General features: G+C 43.0%; 2 protein-coding genes across 2 annotated transcripts in view; both read left to right on the top strand.

Annotated features, from left to right (window-relative positions):
• The first annotated feature begins 1,055 nt into the window (after positions 1 to 1,055).
• On the top strand, positions 1,056 to 7,529 carry dipk1b (divergent protein kinase domain 1B). The gene is made up of 5 exons (XM_085358437.1): positions 1,056 to 1,124; positions 3,171 to 3,305; positions 5,103 to 5,210; positions 6,293 to 6,469; positions 6,717 to 7,529. Exons 1-5 carry the CDS (start codon positions 1,056 to 1,058, stop codon positions 7,527 to 7,529), a joined length of 1,302 nt encoding a protein of 433 aa, XP_085214563.1.
• Positions 7,530 to 15,236: 7,707 nt separating this feature from the next.
• The window catches only part of ttll11 (tubulin tyrosine ligase-like family, member 11), a 28,528-nt gene continuing 20,559 nt past the window's right edge, over positions 15,237 to 23,205 (top strand). The window contains exon 1 of the mRNA XM_085358436.1: positions 15,237 to 16,350. Coding sequence (XP_085214562.1) covers positions 15,838 to 16,350 — 513 coding nt within the window. The 5' untranslated portion in view covers positions 15,237 to 15,837. The remainder of the gene's footprint in view (positions 16,351 to 23,205) is intronic.

The raw sequence follows: 23,205 nt of genomic DNA, 5'->3' as shown, positions 1-23,205 counted from the left end.
ATGTTATGGTTCGGCAGCAAATGTCATTTCCCCACCTCTGAGAGTTGCTTCCACTGTTTTTTCACCCAGACCACACTTAGATGATCCACCTGTTCTTCCGGCTGGTAGTGATTTTAGCACTTTAGCTCTACCCACTGCAAAGAAATCAATTCTTTTGACTTTGGTTTTCTTTGAGGAGGTTTCACTACAAGTTCTGGACTCATGCAGCACAAAAAGCGACAAGTGGATCCATGCCATGCCCTCCACAATATGAAAGAGTCATTGAATCCCCTCAGTAGAGGTGAGCCAAGCAATCCAAATAACGATAGTGCCGATACCAACACCGTTATTGGTTTTGGATCAAGCCTAGCATGAATGGATCGAATCTTTGTTTCTATCCTCTTATCCCTTCGGCAGGAAATCTATGCCATGACTTGTGATGTACGCATAAACTCATTTTAACCCTACGAGGTAACCTGACACGCACCTCCAAAAATGCAAAATGCAGTATGGACAGCACTATCCCTTCTCGGGGCTTTCCTTCAATTTGTCAGCCGCAGGTTGCAAGGAAGGAGGCGCGGTAAGATTTCCCGTCGGCAGATAAAATCCCGTCAGCTCTGACGCCTCTCCCTTTAAGATGCGCAGCAGCGAGTCTCTGGGAAACTGAGGCTGTGCGCTCGTCGGGTCCAAGCAGCGCTTATTTCTTTGTCACACTGATGCCTTCTTTGATCTGATTGGACGGTGAAGGTGCTGCTGGTCTAATATTCGGAAAATATCGGGGATCATAGCTGAGGATCTCTCTGATTCTGGGCCGCGTCGGTCGTTCTGTGGCCCCGATGGAGCTGAAATATCGCTCAGCTTCAAGGACACACTCTTCATCATATTTTTTGAGCGGCTGAATGATTTCTATTGAAAACACACGCTGTGATCAAGGCAAGCAAAGAGAAGAAAACAGCTCGAAAAGCAGCTCGTTGTAATAACCAGTAAATATGCGACGCGTGTCGTGGTTTGCTGCGAGAATGTGATCAGACGGGACTCTGGTTTCTCGCTCTGCTGCCTCCGAAAAAGAGTCGCTCATGATGCCCAGGGCTTTGCGGAGACTGGTCCATTTGATGCTGTTCTGCCCTTTATCCAAAGGCCTGCAGGTAGGCTATGGGACTGCACAATGTCAGTCTTTTTGTCACTAACTATCCACCAGCAGCATGCACGACCACTGACCAAACCGTCAGTTCACTTCACATGCATGCATGAAACCCCCCGTAACGAATACAAGTGCAGCGCAATGTATGGTAGTTATCTCTGCGTTATCCTATAGTCAGGTGACAGGCTGCTGGTTCATTCATTGTTTACCTAGATACCCCAGAATTTTGCAGCCACGGGTTCACAGGTTTGCAGTGCATACACGACTGTAAAAGCATGATTTAATAACAGTACAAGTTGGATCATAAACATTCTGCTTATGCTAATTCTGCTTAGTACTACACTTTTGTGTAGCATTACATTTTGTGTTAATGCATGTGATGCCCGCTCTTCCCGCAGCTATCCTATTGCAGAGCATTCAAATCAGTGGTTCCCAGCTGCTGTTTGTAGCCCATTATACAAAAATCAGTAAATAGAGATGCACAAATAGTGATAAGTCTAGGCTGATGTTGATATTTAAAAGAAGAATTTAACTCATTGTTCTGATACAGTTTATTGCTGTTTATTTTCTTATTTATCCTCCCTTTTCTCCCAGACATTTCCATCTTCTATTTTGGACATTAGACAGAGATGTGACAACAAACACACAAACATCAGTCTAAATGTCATCTTATTTATCAGTCTAAAAAATACCAGTGATTGGCTGTATACTGGTACATCTCTAGATCTACAATAGGAAGTCTCTTCTATTCTAATTTACTTGTTTCTTTTAGGAGTGGAAACTATTCAGTATTTACAGAAAATCAAAGAGAGAAGTATCAATTACTAAACTATTTCCTATGCCGGTGCTATGAAGAAGTATTTGCCCTTGGTTCTTGTTTTTTTTTTTTTTTTTTTGCATATTTCTCAGACTTAAGTGTTTTAGATCCATCAACAGTTTTTAATTTTAGGCAAAGATAACCCAAGTAAATACAAAATGCAGTTTTTTAAATGATGATTTTATTCATTAAGGTAAAAAAACGACTATATTTAGATGCTACAATCTAAAGAAACAACAACAGGTGAGGAACAAAGTCAAAGCTTTGAGGAAAGCATTGTAAAGCTATTTCTAAGGCTTTGGGACTTGTGTCCAGCCTACCAAAATTACTCCAAGAACACATCAGCGACTCATCCAGGAGGTCACAAAAGAATACAGACCAGCAAAAACAGAACTGCAGGCCTCACTTAACTCAGTTAAGGTCAAAGTTCTTGATTCGACAATCAGAGATTGAGGAAAAATGGCGTCCGTTGGTGAGTTCCAAGGAGATAAATATTCAAACATGGTGGTGGTAGTGTGATGGTCTGGGGCTGCTCCAGGACTTGGACGACTTTCTATAAGTGATGGAACCATAAATTCTACTCTCGGCCAGAAAATCCTGAAGGAGAATTTCCAGCCATTGGTTCGTGCCTTGAAGCTTAAGAGCACCTGTGAAAGGCTCAAAAAGAAAAAAGAAAAAAATGTAGCTTTGGAGTTGCCTTGTTAAAGTCAAAATTGAGAAACTTTGACCTTCAACAAGCTATTCATGTTCAAAGACTCTCAAATGTGGCTGAATTAAAACAATTCTTCAGTTTTCTCCACAGTGACGTGCTGTGAAATAATCATTGCCAGTTATGGCAAACGCCTGATTGCAGTTCTTTCTGCCAAGGGTGAAACAGCCAGTTATTAGTTTTAAGGGGTAATTGCTTTCTCGCACAGATCCAGGGAGGCTTGGACAGTATTTTTCTCTTAACAATTGAAATCCACATTTAAAAACTGCATTTTGTATTTCCTCGGTTTGTCTTTGTCTAATATTAGAAATTGTTTAATGATCTGAAACATGCAAGTGTGACAAATCTGCAAATATAAATGTGCAAAATACAAAAAATCAGGAAGTCCTTAGTTTCATGTAGTTGAGTGTCTCAATTCCACCTTAAGGTTGGGTGACCAGCTGTTCATTCATTCATTCACAGCCTGGGTTTAATTAGACTTCTTTTCTTCCTGCCATGCGCCCATTTTCTACCAACCTCCACAGAGTCGCCTTCCAGCTATTAAAGTGAAGTACCTTCTGCTGGCATGGCTGGGCATCCTCGTCATCAGCTGGATCGTCTACATGCAGTATGCCTCCTACTCTGAGCTGTGCCGTGGGCATGTTTGCCACATGGTCATCGTAAGTATTATCTTTGAGTTAAATAAAACTCAGTTACATGGTTTAATCGAATTCAAGCCTATAAATCAAGATAAATTTGATAGTGTGGGATATCTGTGAATGTGGCATAAAAATACTGACTGTGGCAGTGAGTAAAGTCCTAACCACAGATTACAGGCTTTCCAAACTACTGCACGACAATAAAGGTAGCTTTCAGGGTAACCAAGACAAAAACTACAATCACATTAATTCAAATCATAACACAATCACTGGAAAGAGCAGATCTTTTGCTTTTCCCAAGACAAAAACTAAAGAATTCAGAATAAAAACAACAGTATAAATAATAATTTCATAGGTTTTAAAAAGTACATGGCAAGACAGTGGAACAGAGGGACACGAGGTCTGTGTTTTGAGGAAGAGTGCATGGCCAGTGTCTTAAACTTGTGGTACCAGGGTGCTCTTACAGGACACAACCCCACTACCCACCTGTAGGATTGTAACATCAGTTTAGCTGTTTGGTCTTAGCTCATTTGACTACAGTTTCACTAACCACATAACAGACAAAATGTGACTGTTTGTATTTACATAAATGAAGAAAATGATTTCATACCATACTAGTTTTGTGCTGCTGAGGTGAGACCCACAGATGTCTAGTTCCCCTCTGTTGCGTTCTGTGTTGGGGACTTGGGAGAAATGTGTCTCCTCGGTCAGGTGATGTCAGGTAAACTGCACATGGTGCTGGGCTCTTTGCTGCTTTGTGACAACATACTGAATATAACTCAGTGGGTTACTCCATTCTGATGAATTTCATGCACACCACTTTACATGAGTAAGTATAGCATCCTTCTAGGAAAGAAGTAAAACTGGCACTCTCTGATTCCATATCCATGAAAAATCTCAAAGGACATAGCTGGAAATGGGATTTTTTTCTTTCTTGTCTGCTAATTATAAAGGTACAAAACTTCATAGTCAGCATGCAATTTTTAAACTAATGTAGCAGTTTAAGATAAACTTAAGACTCATTTACTGGTCGTCAAGATCAATGTTTCTTTAGTCCAATACACCTCTGGTATGTGGATGGGAAAAGCCAGGAATTCCACTGAGATTGCTAACTAACCACCTGAACCCAAGTCACATGTCCTAGTGTTTTTCCTGGTGTCAGGTCCATATTTAGAGACACAGACCCAGCCTCAGGAGGTCACAAGTTATTGTATTCCCAGCGTTGGTCCCAAGCTTGGATAAATGGGCGGTTTGCATCAGGAAGGGTAAGCGAAACCATCCAGTGTAACTGAAAGAAGCTTCATATTTCTCAATGAGCCTTTCTTTTTTTTCTGTAAACATACCTGTTGAAATCGTGCATTCTCTCTGATTCATTAATCCATAACAGAAACATTGAACTTTAACGTTTAAGACACAGTCACACAGACTTCAAGCATTTCACTGGTCCAGACCACTTAAGATCAAAGTGGGATGCATCTGGCCCACAATGTAAAGTGAGTTTGAAGCCCCTGATCTATGTCAGTCTGAGCAGTACAACCACACTAAAATGCTACTGGACACGCACAAAGTAGAAGCTCTGCAATGACGTGTTAGAAATGCACGTCTCTCAAAGTCAAAAGGGTACGTAAAGGCAAGAAGGAGCATGGAGAACAGTGTGTCAGGTTAGGCAAATCTGGTTAGATTCACCTGACCTCTAGCAAAGATATTTTCCCTTTAAGTAAACAGACATTGGAGGGCTAAATATAGAGAGCTCAAGTACTGGATGCATAAATAGAGGCTTATTTCTGTTTCCTGCAATTTCTGTTTTGGTTTCTGCAGTGTGATCATTATAGAAGAGGCATAATATCAGGTTCATCCTGCAAGGCACTATGTGACCAGAGAACGCTAACTCTGCAGCGCTGCATGTCCACCTCCTCCACACATCAGGTAAAACAAACACTCACAACTTACACATGCGTGAAGAATAGCCTTTGAGAGAACAATATATTTCCAAATTCATGTTAGTGCACATCTGTTTTTTTTTAATTTAATCAATAATTTTATTATAGATTGCCTCATAATTTTTACTGGAACATGAAAAAAACATAACAGCAATTGTAGTAACAAATAAAAAGTAAATGATTTGACATATTTGATACTAATTATAGTATCGATATGACTGTCAGTGTTAAAGGATGTCTATAAAAAACATACTGCAGCCACTAGATTGTCACACACAGTTGGGGTTTTTTCAGGGCCATTCCATATTTGGCTCTAAAGCTGAGTCACCAGCTAACAGTGGCAATCTTGGTTAGCAAGGTACATCCTGTGACTGTATGGGTAGTGGGTGTATCTGATATACCATATTGGTGTTGTTCCTGTGTCATCATAATAGTGTTGGTCCAGGATAAATATAATATATAATCCAAATATAACAAGGAATCTTTTCTTATGGACTCAAACAAGTTTTGCTGAAAAACTGAGTCTGGAACAAGCAAAGCTTAATACTAAACAATATATATAACTTATATAAATGTATATATAACTTAATATTGCACACATGCAAAATCGAAATTCCAATTAGATAACACATCAGTGGAATTCATTTCTTAAATAAAAATTGTATTTGCAGCCTTCTGAATTAAATTTTATCATTTTATCATTTATCAGATTTTCATCATATTCTCCCACCTGTCCAGAAAGCTCCTGTTTTCTGCCTTTCTTTTTGCCATTTTGGGATAGTTAGCATGGCAGTATTTGCATGGTTGCTATGACTATGGTCAACAGAGGAGAGGGTGCTAATGGGTCCTGTCGTGACTGACTGCCAAAACACCAACAGAGCATTCTGGGAATTGTAGTATTAGCAGTACATGAACTGTATAATACCAATAACCCTCCCAGCTATTGTGTTCACAGACAGAATGGCACACACTCAAACAAAAAACATAACAAAATTTAAAAATTCCTTCTGGACCTATTTTGGACATATTCTTCCTCATCTAACTAAAGTCATATTTTCATATTTGCAGGTATACAATGGACTGTGGAAGGAGAAGCCTGTGGTAATTAAATGTGGCGTTGAAGATCCGGTGAAAACTGACGGAGCGCCCGACGCCATGCTGCGACAGGAGATGAGCCTGTTTGACAAACCCACACGTGGAACCTCGATGGATGAATTTAAAGAGATGCTGCACAGTTTCCTTAAGGTTTCCAGGCCGATAGACTATTTTATAATAACAGTGAACAACTGTCACCACAGAAGTCACATGCTAATAGAAAACTACACATGCCTATTAGGAAACATTGGTTATGCATTAGTGCATCCAAATGAGCTCAGATCTAGAGATCTTTTTTATGTTACGTGTTTATACAGGCCAAGATCTTATTGTCAAGGTTTTTTTTATATTTGTATCTACAACACATTTATAACATGCATTCACCTCCTTCCTGCAGGTTAACCTCGGTGAACAGTCATCTTTGAGCACCTTGGTGGACAGAGTCATCACGCTTGCTGATGTCAACCAAGATGGCAAAGTGTCACTAGCAGAGGCCAAGTCTATCTGGGCTCTCCTCCAGATCAACGAGTTCCTCCTGATGGTGGCGCTGCAGGAGAAGGAGCACACCCCGAAACTGTTGGGCTTCTGTGGAGATTTGTATGTGACGGAGCGTGTAAGCCACAACTCACTCTACAGGCTCGAGGTGCCAAATTCCCTGCAGTCTATCATCCCAGAGGCCTTGAGCTCCAGCCTGAACCACTGGCTCGCGCCAGCTTGGCCCCGCCGAGCTCGCATCACCATTGGCCTGCTGGAATTTGTGGAAGAGGTCTTCCACGGCTCCTACGGGAGCTTCCTAATATGTGACGCCAATCCTTACCACGTTGGCTACAATTCAAAGTACGACTGCAAGATGGCCAACCTTCGCAGCGTGGCATCAGAAGCTGTTGTGCGGGGATTTTTGAAGGGACGGCGATGTGAGACGAATGCAGACTGCACGTATGGGCGGGACTGCACGGCCACCTGCGATCGGCTGGTGAAGCAGTGTAACACAGAGGTTGTGCAGCCTAATCTCGCTAAAGTGTGCGTGCTGCTGCAGGACTATCTGCTTTTCGGAGCGCCTTCAGACCTTCGTGGGGATCTGGAAAAACAGCTGCGCACCTGTGTGACACTCAGCGGGTTGGCAAGCCAAATGGAGGTTCACCACTCACTAGTGCTCAACAACCTGAAGACGTTACTGTGGAAGAAGATTTCAAACACTCAGTACTCCTGAAAAACGGATGCTCTACTATAAATGAATTGTTACATGAAGACAGGTGGTTTTTGGTTATGACGCTTGCAGTAAATGTTTTAGAGGGTCGTGTTTAATCATGTATTTTCACTCTACACTGACTGTGAATAACAGGAAACTGTGAACTACTGAATATACAATGTGAAGCAGGCTTTATTCCCACTATAATCCCTATCATGCTTTTGTGTTCCAATGGGTCTGTTTGCACATAATATTCTCAGGACACTGCCTGTAACGTTGTTTCTAAGATTCTGGATGTAAATAATCCATTTTTAAAATAAATGAAGCAACATGTTGGATTATTTGTGGTTTCATAGAATTGCTTTTTTCTGTCCTTGGTAACGTGCAATTGGGAGTGGTACAGCTAGAAATATCAGAAGAATATCGCAGCTTCTTTTGTATAAATCAGTTTGCATCTCAATCAGAGAGTTACCACGTGTAGAATCTTTCTGAAAGGATGACACTTGAACTGCAGACATCGTTGACATTAGGTGTCCCTGATCATGCCACAAAATTGTTGTTCACATAAATGTTTGCAGATGTAATAACATCAATTTCAAGTGACTTGTTCATTGGTCTTCTGAGTACCAAGTCTATGATCTCAGGACTTGTGCCTAGACTTGGTTTCTTAAAAGGTTGCAGAATATATATATATATACTGCTCAAAAAATGAAAGGAACGCTTTGAAAACACATCAGATCTCAATGGGAAAAACAATTATGTTGGATATCTATACTGATATGGACAGGGTAACATGTTAGGAATGAAAGGATGCTGGATCATTTTATGGAAATGAAAATGATTAACCCACTGAGGGCTGAATTCAAAGTAAAAGTGAAAAAAATATGTGGCAGGCTAGTGCATTTGACAAAAATGTAATTGCAGCAGCTCTAAATGTTCGGTAGTTTGTATGACCCGCACGTGCATGTGTGAATGTCTGACAACATCAGAGCATGCTCCTAATAAGATGGTAGATAGTGTCCTGAGGGTTTACACCAGGACATCACTGAGCCTCTGAACAGCCTGAGTGCATCCTGGCAGCATGGGATGGACCACTACATAACGCCCTAGAGATGTTCTATTGGATTTAGGTTAGGTGGGTGTGGGAGCCAGTGAATGGGACCCATGACACCCAGAACCCATGGCACAAGCATAGAGTCTGATAATGGGTTCAAAATGTTCATTTTGGTCCCAGATGCAATCTGCTCTGCCCTCCACCCAGCCCTAACTCATCTGGACAAGAAAGACTCATATGTGAGAATGCTGTTCATAGACTTTAGCTCAGCATTCAACACCATAATACCACAACAACTCATCTGTAAACTGGACAGACTGGGCCTCAGCACCTCCCTCTGCAACTGGCTGCTGGATTTCCTCAGCCAGAGGCCTCAAGCGGTGCGTGTGGGCAACAAGGTCTCAAACAGCATCACCCTGAGTACGGGGGCTCCACAAGGCTGTGTGCTCAGTCCTCTGCTCTTCACCCTGTTGACACATGACTGCACACCAACCTACAGCTCCAACCACCTTGTGAAGTTTGCGGACGACACAACGCTGGTGGGGCTCATCACCAAGGGCGATGAGACCCACTACAGGAAAGAGGTTGAGCTCCTGACCACGTGGTGCAGAGACAACAACCTCCTGCTAAATGTCAGTAAGACCAAGGAGATTATTGTCAACTTCCAGAGAGGCCACACCTGTCACCCCCCATTGACCATCGACGGCGCTGCGGTGGAGAGGGTGAGCAGCACCAAGTTCCTGGGGGTGCACATCAGTGAGGACCTCTCTTGGACCACCAACACAGCATCACTGGCCAAGAAAGCACAACAGCGCCTCTACTTCCTGCGCAAACTCAAGCGGGCAAGTGCTCCACCACCCATCCTGACTACATTCTACAGAGGCACTATTGAAAGTATCCTCTCCAGCTGCATCACTGTGTGGGGCGGTAGCTGCACTGACTATAACAGAAAAGCTCTACAACGCATTGTGAGAACAGCTGAGAGGATAGTTGGTGTACCACTCCCCTCCCTGCAAGACATTTACACCACTCGCCTCACCCGCAAAGCCATCACAATTGTCAACGATGCAACCCACCCCGCGCACTGTCTGTTCAGCCTCCTGCCCTCTGGAAAGAGATACAGAAGTCTCCGCTCCCGCACTACCAGGCTCACCAACAGCTTCATCCACCAGGCTGTGAGACTGCTGAACTCTCTTCCCTCCCAGCTCCCAGCCAGCAGAATCACCAGATTGGCAGAAGTATAGGAAGACAGATTGGACTCTACCCCCCCCCCCCCCCCCCCACGCACACTCTCCAACAAGGAAACACTCTCTGAACCAAGAACTGAAAACATTCCTGACTTGCATTGCAATTGCACACACCTGCTGCTATATATATATATTTTAGTATTTCTTTTAGCACTATTTATATTATTATATTACTATTTATTACCTTATTGTTAGGGCTGTTTTTGTTGTGCATCTGCACCTTATTGTTGTCAATGTCTACGCATGGGACAGTGTGAAACGTAATTTCAATTCCTTTGTATGACAAGTACATTTGAAGAAATTGACAAATAAAAAGTATTCTATTCTATTCTATTGTAAGGCTGCCTTTGTCTGGGCATCCCTCCTTGGATATGCCTTCCTGAACCATCACTGAACGACCACCAAACTGGTGTTGCTGTTGTTACAGGTAGTGTAACGCCCTCCATGGCTTCTCCAGACCCTTTCACATGTGCTCAGGGTAAACCTGGAGTCATCTGTAAAAAACACAGGACACTAGTGGTGGACATGATAATTCTGGTATTCTATGGCAAATGCCAATCAGCAACCAGCTCTCCTAGAGTAACTGCCTGTCTCCTGGAGTCTCCTCTATGTTTTTGGGACTGTGCTGGGACACAAAGCAAAGGTACAAGTTTAATTGACTTGATGCTACAAGCTGATTTAAAAAATGTTCCTTTGATTTATTTATTTTTTTAGCAGTGTATGATAAAGAGTAGCACTTGCCCCTGGCTCAGTGCTGTGGCTTTCCCTGCATGTGAAATGTTAATGGTATTCACAGCAAAGATGAAAGTGAGGTGTGACCGCTTCAACATCACAGACAGATGAGCGAAGCTACTGAATATTTTTGATGATGCGTTACACACCAAATGATCTGCAGCTTTCTAGAAGATCAAAGTGTCACAGATTATTTTGCACAGTTACTGCACTGGTTAAGGAGGTTCAGTGATCAAACGAGACAGATGCTACATTTCAATTTAAAACTCCCAAACCATTTTTTAAGAGAGTTATTCCCACAATAGTGGAAGGATATCAGACAACAACAAGTCTCAATCAGAGAGGATGTCCAACATCTAATCAAATGGTGCAGAAACAACAACCTGATTCTGAACACTGTCAAAACAAAGGAGGTCATTGTAGACTACAGAAGAGCCAAGAAAACAACACTACCACCCCTCCACATAAATGGTGAGGAAGTTGAGAGGGTGAATGACATTAAATTCCTGGGCCTACACATAACAAAAGATCTCACATGGACTATTAACACATCCCACTTAGTGAAGAAAGCACAGCAGAGACTTTTATTCCTAAGAAAACTTAAAAAAGCAAATGTGCCAATCCGGCGCTTAGTAAACTTTTACAGGAGCACAATAGAGAGCATCCTCTGTTACTGCATCACAGTGTGGTACTTCAGCTGCACTGCAGAAAATCGTCGAGCTCTGACCTGGACCATCCAAACTGCCCAGGGGATCATTGGAACCAAACTCCCGAATCTCGACACGGCCTATGCTAGCCGTTTACAGAAGCGAGCTAGCTGCATCATCAAGGACCCAACCCATCCAGGTCACAGACTTTTTGTACCCCTCCCATCAGGGAAGAGATATAGGGCAATCAGAACCCGCACAAACAGACTAAAGAACAGCTTTTTCCCCAGAGCTGTAGCCTGTGTCACCCCTCCCCCAACACACAATAGCTACTGTAACTCTCCCTCTCTCTCCTTTACCCCATGTCATGTCTGCTGCTAATGTACAAAGTCATTTACTGGGCATTAATGTTTGCACTAAATTACCACACTGTAAATACTGTTATACTTATTATCTTAGACACTTTATGGGACATTCACGTTGCACTCAACTACCACATTGTAAATACTGTTATATTATATTATACTGTTTGCACTCAAATATCATATCAAATCATATTGTAAATACTAGTATTTTTTTTATTATTTATTTTTTTTATTTACTGTGCTAAGTGCCTTCTTTTTACTTTATATTTTATACTTTTACTACATTTACTTGGTTATTATGTTACAATGCTGCTTCTTGTTTTATTGCTGCTGGCCTCTGTGAGCTACCAAACAAATTTCGTTGTATAACTACAATGACAATAAAGTTCTTTGAGTTTAAGTTTGAGTTTAAAATAAAGGCATTTTTTGCAGGTGAAGTCGAAATATAAACATTTTTACACACAGGGAAATAATTCAGAAAAAGCTGAAGGATGACTTGCATAAAAACTCAGAGGTTGTAATCTGGGAGGAAAAAATAATATGATATGACAAAGAAATATAGTTGAAGAAAAAGGATGTAAACACCTGCATCACTGAATGCATCATATTTAATACACAAGGTAAGGCCATGTAAGTTGCTACACTGAAGTCACGTCAATCCCTCTTGGTAAAGACACCTCAACCAGGGGAGAATCGATGCTCCTCAGAGGACTGACTGACTGACTGACTGACTGACTGACGAATAACAACTCAGGATTGTTCCGGACATTTAGGCCGTCCAGCACATTGCTCTTTCTGCCAAAAAGCAAGGCCCCCCTATTTGTAAAAGGCCCTGCCCTGCCTCTCTTTGGCTCTAGTTCTGGATCTACTATATACCCTCCTTTAGGTCTGTAAGGAACTTGTATCACAGATGGTCCGGGCTTTGCTTTTAAATTTTGTAGGCCCAAATCCTTTTGTGGTGTTGGCCCTTTGTCGGTGCTAACTGACCCCAAGCTCTGGTCAGCTGGTGAGCTATGTGTGTCTTTATTATGGTAATGAAAATCAGCCAGAGAGCAGATATACTCTTTGGTTGATTTCTGTCCCTGACCCTTTTGAAGGCTTCTGAGTGGGGAGTACTGGCAGAACAGATGGTCTTTGAATCTGCTTTCTGGAGTGGAGCTGATCTTCTTTAGTACTTGGACACACACTCTCATGATGGCTTGGAGCATCAACTAAAGACTTGCTATTCTTCCTGGGGGGTGATGACACGGGGAACACAGAGAATGCACTGGATGTGGATATAGGAAACTTCTCTGAACATGGTCTTGGGGTTTCTGTCCAGTTCCTTTTATCTTTGAAGAAGGTTTGCTCTGCAAAGGTCAGGAAAGATTAATTAAAGCAAAGAAAGTAACCCATATATCCTAAAACATGAGTGAGAGCTTTTGAAAGCATTATATTACACTAGTGTATGTTTAGGCAGGGACATGGCACTTAAAGAATCCTGAGGAAAAAAGTGTTTTCAAACCTTACTTTTTGTATAAAGACTTAAAACTTTAATAGAAGTTTGGTAACACGTTATAATACTACCACCAAGGGGCCCAAAGATGTAATTCTCCTGTAAATAAATGGAATTTCAATGTATAATTATTTGAAATTATAATGTAATTATATTTACCTACAAATACATACTAGAATAAGGGTGTAACAAGTCAGGCTTTTAGATACAAAGAACTAATTAAACTGCATGTAAATGTAAGAACTGTGTAAGTAATTTCATGGTAATTTTGCAGAAAAACTAACAATTTAAACCGTAAATCTGGGAATGTTGGGGCGTAAACTTTTTGGAGTGTGAGCAATATTATGGAATGGATAACACTTGCCCTTTTACATCTTTATTTAACATTCATTATGCCGGTACATTTTCTGTTATTCAACTGTCCTTTGATTTACCTATAAAATTGTGATGAAGACTGTTCTCCCTTATCAACTTGCAAAAAAAATAAATAAATATCGCCAGAATTTGCAGGCCCATGTTACTTTATAATAATTGAGCCAAGTCTAATTATTATTTTTCTCTCACAATCCCTGTTCAAATGTAACTTTTAAAAGGGGTGCACAGGAAAGGAGTGTCTCCTTTTCTATAAAATACCTGGAAGTTAGGAAATATTAAACCATTCCACAATACAGCTCTGCAACAAACTTATAATGTAAGCTAGGGGAAATTTTTTTTTTTTTTTTTTGCAAAGAAATCTTGCAGTACTTAAAATTATATATATATATATATATATATATATATATATATATATATATATATATATATATATATATATATATATATATATATATATATATATATATATATATATGTAGAGGGAGAGACTTACTGTGCATTATTTCTTCTTTCCCATAAACCACATAAATTTATAAATTTACTACTTAAAAATACCTACAGAATACTTTGTGCGTCCTTTTCCTGTAAAACACCCACAGTTTAGGCACTATTTAAAATAATTTATCCACTATTTACCTACAATGTAAGTACTTCTTGTTTCCTATAAAATATGTGAAGTTATGCAGTGTTTACAATTCCTTTTATGCAGTTTTTAAAAGTACTTACATGTACTTACAGTAGTATTCTTTGTTTTTTGTAAGAAAAATAAATAAATAAAAATAAAAACTGTCACCCTCTTATTCTAGTGTAGCCCTTTTAGATATGTGTGGTTAAATATAATTACGTTGTAATTTCAAATGAAATGCATTGAAATTCCATTTAATTACAGAGGAATTACACTCTCAGTCATAGTAAATTTGACTGACAATTCTGTAGTGTTTATGTCCCAGTAATAAACTGAAATACAGTTAACTTAACATAGGTGCCCTGAGCCGATGAAAGAAAGCTTCCAAGTTTGTCTCTACAAGAAGGACTTCCATTAGGGCACTCCTTCTTAACATTAAAAACATCGCATTTACCCCACTGGCACTGATACCGGAAGATGACCTCGATGATGTCTTTTAACTGTTGATCGTCGCTGAATTTGATCATGTTCTCCACATGTGCACACAGGAACCGTGGGATGTCATCTGGCTGCGCCAGGAGAGCTGCTCTGGATAAACTCTCCAGCAAACTTTTTAATCCATGAGGTGTGGAATTACTTGCGTCCATCCTTGATAGATAGTGGTATCTTTTCCGAAAACAGTTTGGGGAAAACTAGTGCTCCGGAAATGTGTTGCGCTTGTGTTAGGAGCAGAGTTTTTGCTATTGTCATGGAGAGAGATGACCGAGCTCTAGAATAACCAGAGCATTTGTCAGTGTATAAGTGTGCTGATATCGAAGAAGAGGTTATTCACAGTGCACACAGTCACTGCATAGCTTTACAACTATACATGGTTTTTAGACTAGATAAATACATGGGAAAGGCACCTGCTTCAAGGTGCACAGATTATCCTCGCTATGAATGGAATTTAGACTTTCTTTGTCAGAGCATTTTCCCCTGGCTTTGCAATATCACCAAATTGAATTAATAGATTATTAAACACACATACTCACCGTAATTAAAGCTACAGATTGTAAACCACTTGGTGTGGGAAAAGCGACCGTTTCTCATTTGATCAAATAATACGGTGATGAGCCGTATGGGAATACAGGGAATTACGAGGAACCCCAAAGGCAGCATCAGCTGGGTTCCAAACCAGATGGAGGCTGGGCGACGCGCTGTACACTGGCTTCTGCTGCTTAACAACACAGGGAGGACAACACACACACATACCGTAGAGCAGTGGACTGTGGGCTCCGTCGTAACGCTGGGCGCTGCTATGCTAAGTAGATATCGTTGCTGGTAAGATAAAGTCTATCATGAGTTGAGGCTTAGTGTCTCTAACCGGGCTCCGAGCCATGCGTTAGCCGAATGAAGTTTGACAGGCTAACGTCGGGTTTAGCTCCCTTTAAGGAGCTAGCAGTGTTGGCTACAAGTGCCGCCTGCCTCTAGCTGCCAGCTCGAGAGAACCGCTAGCTTCTCGAAGCTGATAGTTAAATATTGTGACCAGCCGGTTAACACGCTAGCTGTCAAGCCTGGGATGGTCAAGCGTTATCTTGCTCAGTAACGTGTACGTCTGAGGGCATCCCTTTGCTCTATTTGGTAAGCGAGCTGACCGCAGAGAAATGGCTTTCATTTGTTAATTGGCCGTTTAAGCCAGCAATGCGTACTTCATTGTATCTGAACACCGTTAGCTCGCCGGCGTCGGATTACTGCACCCTGTGGCACAGCGGTGCCCTGGCCAGAGGCGTCACACATCGCGTTTCGCATAATGAGTGATCAGTATGTCAAGGTTCAAGTCGAGCAAATGAAATCATTTGGCGAAGATGCAGAGAAGGAGGGAGTGGATACAGAAGAGCAGGTGCCGGGCTCCTCTCCTTCTGCCTCTGTCTCACCAGATCATCCCACCAGCACAGATGCATCCAGCACCTCTCTTCCCTGCAAACAAACAGGTAAAAGTCGCAGTAAGCCCGGCAGAGAGGACAAGAGACACACTTCTGATGTGGCATCGCAAGGCTCTGTAGTTTCCTCTGAGAAAAACTTAAACAGACTGGGGTATGAGCGGACACTTCAAGTCAAGGGAACTGGAAAGATACTGCAGCGGAAGTCAGAGCCCAATGGCAACTATGTCACCATCCACACATCCAAAAACATCGAAGAGATGCGCAGAGAGGAGGGATTCAAGCTTGCAAAGAAGAGGAGACCTGTGACGGTAGACACTTCAAAAGCCAAAACCTCTCTGGAGGCACTGAAGATAAGCATCAAGCAGCTAAAGTGGAAAGAGGTGTGTTACAAATGGACTGTCTTCTTATGGCTTCTGTACCTATGTGCTGTGTAAGTTTTACTCTTGTGGTAACAGGACAGCTGGTGTAGCCAAGCACCAGTTAATGGAAACATCCAGAGGGAAGCCCAAACATCAGCTTCATTTAGGTGGCTGCCCATGTGTAACAACTGGTTTCTTACTGTTGTGTAAGCACGAGCCAACAAGAACCATGTCTGAAGTATTTAGTTCTACCTTAATCCACCGCCTGGCATCTCTAGTCACTTCTTAGTTGTGCCAGAACTGGTGTGACTGGTGGATCCTTTAACTGAGGCTTCTGGGTTTCACTTTGTGCTGAACCACTACAAGTTAGAATACTTTATTTTACTCTCTGTTTAATAGCTGTCCCAAAAGAATCCTATAATTGTAACTACTGCTGCTTATAACCATTACCGCAGTGGACAGTCTTCTCTTCACTTTTCCACCTCTGCCATTTTATTACAGGGCGTACCTCTATGAATAAATATAAGTCACAAAACTTATATATATTCAGATGATGGACTGAATCTGTGTAGGAGTGTTTGAGGTTGTAAAAAAACTGAGGAAACACATGACAACAGCAGAACTGATGCAGGAATGAGTGGATTCCTAAAGACAGGCGACTGTTGTCAGTGCTGGTGCTGCTGTATGTTTTTCACTGCTAAATGCACTTTTTAAAAAAAGAAATGTCATGTGGATTTTTTACCAACGGCGACAACAAGGCTTGTGTTGTTTTTCCTTTTCTGAGTCATGTCTCCCTGCCTGTGTGCGTGTGTCATCATGGCAAAATGTACTCCTGGAGGCACTTACTGTACCAGGAACTACGAAGATGGTATTCAGTAATTTGGCTTGTATTTATACTTCTATTTATGGTTATAATCGGTAACATAAACATGTTACAAAAGCACAAGATAAACTCAGAGATCTGATGAGGTGGGTAGCGGAGAGTTGCTTTAGACCAGGATATGTATTTCAATGTGCATATTAGACAAATATGTAGGAATGCTTTCTTGTATTTGCGCAATATCTCTAAAATTAGAAACATCCTGCCTAGAGTGATGCTGAAAAACTAGTTCATGCATTTTTTATTTTTTTTTACTTCTAGGCTGGACTACTGTAATTTAATTCAGGGTCGTGGGGGGGTGGAGCTTATCCCAGCTGTCATAATGGGAGAGGCAGGGTACACCCTGGGCAGGTCACCAGTCTGTTGCAGGGCTAACACAAAGAGACAGACAACCATTCAGTCTCATATTCACACCTATGAGCAATTTACAATCATCAGTTAACCCAACCCCAATAACTGCATGACTTTGGATTGTGGGAGGAAGCAGGAGTACCCGGAGAGAACCCATGCAAATACGGGGAGAACATGCAGACTCCACACAAAAAGGCCCCAGCCAGGTGGTGGAGTTGAACTCAGGAGCGTCTTGCTGTGAGGCAACGGTGCTAACCACATTATTATCAGACTCCCCTAAAAACTTACTGAAAAGCCTTCAGTTGATCCAAAATGCTGCAGCAAGAGTGCTGACAGGGACTAGAAACAGAGAGCATATTTCTCCCCTATTGGCTTCCCTTCGTTGGCTCCCTGTTAAATCCAGGGACCTTAAGGACCTTATTGCAATGCATCATCCCTATAGAGTTCTTTGCTCTAAGACTGCAGGCTTACTTGTCATTGTAGAGTATTTAAAAGTAGAAGGGGAGGCAGAGCCTTCAGCTTTCAGGCCCCTCTTCACTGGAACCAGCTCCCAGTTTGGATTTGGGAGAGAGACACCCTCTCTTCTTTTAAAATTAGGCTTGAAACTTTCCTTTTTGAAAAAGCTTGTAGTTGGTGCTGGATCAGGTGACCCTGAACCTTTCCTTAGTTATGCTAGGCTGCTGGGGGTTTCCCATGATGCACTGAGTGTTTCTTGTTCACTCACCTTTTCAATGCTGTGCTTACACACCAGTCTGCATTTAATCATTAGTTATTATTAATATAATGCTGTCTTTCAGTGGATTTCTTTTGTCCTGCCTCCCTCACCTCAACCCAACTGGTTGCGGCAGATGGCTGTCCCTCCCTGAGCTTGGTTCTGTCAGAGATTTCTTCCTGTTAAAAGGGAGTTTTTCTTCCAAGTGCTTGCTGATAGGGGGTTTGTTTGTTGGGATTTTCTCTTTATTATCATAGGGTCCTCACCTTCCAATGAAAAAGCACCTTAAAGTGACTGTTTTTGTGATTTAGCACTACAGAAATAAAACTGAAGTGAATTAAGAACCAGTTTTAAACTGCCAAAATGTATCAGAATCTGATTCAGTCTCCTCCCTTTTTACAGGAAGAAATCTCTGGACTAGGATCAGGGAGGGGCAGCCATCTGTGAGTGGCTAGAGGGGAGGAAGAATATACTTCTTATTTTTTTCCTTCTTATATCTCTATAAACATTATTGGCGGTTTTCTACTTACTTTCTATACTGTGATAAAATTCAGAGGCAGACAGATGCACCACATTTAATAGAGCAGGCGTTTACCAACTCCACCCACCCTGTTGTTACATCTGGTTCCCTGTGACTTTGTCCAATTCACCAAAAAGAAATTCAAGTTGACTGGTCCTCATTTTGCCACTGTAGAGATCTTGGAAAGTGAAAAAACTTGAGCATCAAGTGGTGCAGTTCTGCCCGAAGAGCCTAACTTGAATGAAAGGTTTAATGCTTTTATCACAGCTTGTTGCCTGACAGCCACTTTTTTCAGTTGTTTCGTGGACCAAAATCAGTAAATTGGCTAACTGGTAGCTGCAAAGTATAATCACTTTTTATCCTTTAACTATCAAGATTAGGGATGGGTATCGTTTAGGTTTTATCCGATACCGGTGCCAAATCGGTACTTTTGAAACGGTGCCGGTGCTTAAACGGTGCTCGAACCGGTGCTTAAAGAATGGAGAACACAAAATTGGTCCAAAAACCTCTCATGTTCAGCTGTTTTTCTGTAAAAAGATAACAATGTTAGCCTTTTCTGCAGCTATGGGGCATATATGGTATCACTCTTGGCTGGAAGCAGTGCTTAATCAATGGAAAAAACACAAACTTTGTCCAAAAACCTCTCATGTTTAACTGTTTTCCACTTTTTCTTTGGTCATTTTAGCCTTTTTGGCCAGGGTGAAGGGAGCATCTGCCATCAAACAAGAAGACAGCCGCATGTAGCTATGATGATGTTTCCTAGTTCACCTTACATGCATTAATGTAATAACGTGGTTAGCCTACTCAACGTAAATCACACAAGAACAACATTAAGCTACTCACGCAGAGAAGAACGGCTGCTGCTGCCATCAAATACGGCGCATTTCTCGGCTTTTAAAAAAACGCTATGCGTCGCCAGGTGTTTCATCGGATTCTTGGTGTTACCTCCTTTGACAGTATCACAGTATCAGCTTAAAGCACTTGTTGCAGGCTGCTGAGTTTGCATATTTTGCTGTGAAGTACAGCCAGACTTTTAACCGCTTCGCCTTGGGCATTTTTAATCTGTAGCTCTGCGCTAACAGAACGTACGTACCTGGCCCCGCCTACTATTCTCGGAAACGTAAAACGATTGGCTAGAAGTGTATCACAGCTCAGGAAAAAAAAAGCACCGAAATAAAGCACCGAAATGTGCGCTGCTTTTCGGTCTGGTTACTACCGTTTATGTCAGAACCGGTGCCATCATGGCACCGGACACCGGTACCCATCCCTAATCAAGATGCTACAAGACAGGATTGCCATCAATTTTGCCAGGAGCCTGAGAATTTCAGTCCACATGGGTCCGATGTATGAAATTACAGGGGATGGCTGTTGATGTGTTCTAATCGACAGCTTTCAAACATTTATGCGCAGCCTACTTGATCCCATTCTTCTTAATCTGAGCTGTAAACACCATCTGTTAATTTTGAATGTGATGCAATTAATACCTGCTATCAGGCATTATTACCCATCTTTCATTATGCATGAGAGGTGAAAAAAGACAATTTGATGAGACAGGCGAAATAAACGCTCCCCTTAGCCACGGCAACCGAGCGGCGACGCTTACAGCTCCTGCAGAAAATGACAGACAGAAGGCCTATACATTACCACACCTGGTCCGCACCGTAGCCCGTAAGCCGGTGGTGCTTTAGATCTTGTGTCATTTTGAAAGTAGCTGTCAACCACTCTGAAGGGGCTGAAACTGAAGCAGGCAGGCTGGTTTTGCCATTATTGAATAAACACCCTTTCAGTGAGTTGTAAGACACGTAACTTTATGAAATTTGTTTCAGCAACACGTTGAAATAAATTTCATGAAGTTTGTCAACATTTTAGAGACTGATGAGGCTTTTAAGGTGCATCCAGATTGCCACGTCTCTACATCACTGTCAGCTGATTTTCAGCATATGGCATTCTCTTAAACAGTGGGAAATCATTAGCCTTAAAGCTCCTCTAATCCAATCAACTTTTAGTCCTCTTTGTGGGAGAGAGGATGGCAGCGTGAGGGTCAGCTTGGAATATTAGACTAATGACAGTGTATGTCAACATATGCGTGGGATTTTCATGAGGATGCCGCAGACTAAGCTGACGTTCTGAATCGATGCGTATGGATTTCAAAATACTTCACACCTAAAGGCTTCCTTGGAGCTTCTGTTTGAAACTATAAATGCTGTTTACTCGAGGCATAACAGATTGGGTGCAACTTGAAATATCTATGTTGCAGCAACCTATAAGCCAAGTTTATTTTTCCCCCATTAAAAAGTGGCTCTGAAAGCTAACTTTTCCCATACGTCACATGCTAACCAGTCCATGCAAACACAACAGGGCTATTTTTATGGTGTGATCCCTGCTCTAAATAATTTGACCTCACTCCCCTGGCATCTGTGTGGCAGGGTTTAGAACCGGTCACTCTGTTTCTCACTAAGTCATTAATTAGATGTTTATCTTGCAGCGAGGCAGCAGAGTGGGTCGAGTCAAAGTTGAATTTAGGCTCGCGATGGTGTGCTGCTACTTACCAGTGTAATCTGTTAAAGCCCATATGATGTAATAAAGTCACAGCCTCTGTGACTGAGTTCTTCCCAGCTCCATGTTGATACTGTAACGTTCACAAGAACCAGACGGTTGGGTCTCAGTTTGTCCGTTTATTCGGCACATAAGCAAGCGGGTTGCTAACTCAGGGGAGAGCGCCCTCGTGCTACACCTCTCTTCAGCCTGGCACCCACACAACACAGAACCCAGGTCCCCCCACCCCTTCCTCCACACCACCCTCCCTACTTCCTGCAGCACAACCAAACATGAATCTTAAAGGAACAACAACAGTGTGCAAAGATAACCAACATGTACAATAACACTTAACCATCGTTACACTGCCCCCCCAGCAATAAGTTCCTCGTCCCCGAGGGAACGACACAGTCTCTGAGGCGGGGTGGTAGCCTACGTTCCCTCCTTGACCTCCTGAGCCCCTGAGGTGGGCGCGGAGCGTCGGGGCTTTGGGGTGAAGAGTCCGAGGGAGGGGAACGCAGCCCCGGTCGGGGGCCCCTCTGAGCAGGGTCATGGACGCTCTGTACACGTCCCTCTGGAAAGGAGGGGAGGGACTGCCCTCTGTAGGGGGCCATCCGGTCTCTGTGCAGCGCTACTATCCTCCCCCTAGGAGGCAACTGCACCCTGTAAACAACCTCCCCCACTCGCTCTAGGACGCTGCAAGGCCCCACCCAGCTGCTATCCAGTTTAGGACACCGTCCCTTCTTTCTCTTTGGGCTGTAGACCCACACCAGCTCCCCAGCACGGAAGTGCCTCCCCTTAGTGGTGATGTCATAATTCCTCTTTTGGCGCAGGCCTGCCTTCGCCAGCTGCTCCCGGGCGTAGGAATGTGCAGAATCCAGCCGGTCCTGCACCTTCCTTGCGTAGTCCCGGCCTGGTGGTGCTTCTGGCGCGTCCGGGGGCTTCCCAAAAGCCAACTCTGCAGGAGTTCTCAGCTCTCTCCCTAACATGAGCAGGGCAGGCGTACATTGGGTGGAGTCTTGCACTGCCGACCTGTAGGCCATGAGGATAAGGGGAAGATGGTAGTCCCAGTCCCGTTGGTGTTCTGAGGTAAGGATGGCTAGCTGCTGGGCCAGCGTCCTGTTAAACCTTTCCACCAGTCCATCGCTTTGGGGGTGAAGTGGGGTGGTGCGGGTCTTCTTAATCCCAAGGCGTTCACACATGGCAGCAAATACCTTGGACTCAAAGTTACGCCCCTGGTCACTGTGGAGGGTCTCTGCTGTTCCAAAGCGGCTGAACATCCCCTCCACTAATACATCAGCGACAGTCTCAGCCTCCTGATCTGGGATGGCGTATGCTTCCGGCCACTTGGTAAAATAGTCCATGGCCACAAGAACATAGCGGTTTCCTCTGTCTGTGCGAGGAAATGGGCCCATGACGTCCACAGCTACTCGCTCCATTGGAGCCCCTGCTGGTTGCTGCTGAAGCTGAGCCCGGGACTGGTCCTGTGGCCCTTTGTGTGAGGAACATGCATCACAGCTGCGGCAAAAGTCCTCCACATCCCTCCGCTGTTGACCCCAGTAATAGCCCTGGCGGAGGCGGCGGAGAGTCTTAGAGACCCCAAAGTGGCCGGAGCCAGTGCTCCCATGGCAGGCTTCCAGCACCGCTGACCTCAGCGACCTTGGCACCACAACCTGCCACCTCTCCTCCCCCGTGGCAGGATCCTTCCAGGCACGCTCCAACACCCCCTCCTTCAGCCTGAGAGCTGCAAACTTGGCCCATAGCCCCCTGGTACAGATGGAAAACCCAGTGACCTCATCCCAAAGGGGTTGCTCCCCCTTCTCCAGCCACTGCAGGACCGGCAGCAGGTCTGTGTCTTGTTCCTGCCGTGCCCTCCAC

The sequence above is a fragment of the Diplotaxodon limnothrissa genome, linkage group LG7, assembly GCF_057381915.1.
Source record: "Diplotaxodon limnothrissa isolate DT_005_m linkage group LG7, D_limnothrissa_male_GT1.1, whole genome shotgun sequence".
Lineage (NCBI taxonomy): Eukaryota > Metazoa > Chordata > Actinopteri > Cichliformes > Cichlidae > Diplotaxodon > Diplotaxodon limnothrissa.
Note: the sequence above shows the minus strand (reverse complement) of the source record. Positions and strands in the feature narration are given on the sequence as shown.

Bases quoted from the DNA above. Each gene is read 5' to 3' on its own strand.
- dipk1b (XM_085358437.1), top strand. From the start codon at position 1,056: ATGATGCCCAGGGCTTTGCGGAGACTGGTCCATTTGATGCTGTTCTGC. The intron at 1,125-3,170 runs GTAGGCTATGGG...CAACCTCCACAG, and splicing joins CTTTATCCAAAGGCCTGCAG to AGTCGCCTTCCAGCTATTAA. The intron at 6,470-6,716 runs GTTTCCAGGCCG...TCCTTCCTGCAG, and splicing joins TGCTGCACAGTTTCCTTAAG to GTTAACCTCGGTGAACAGTC.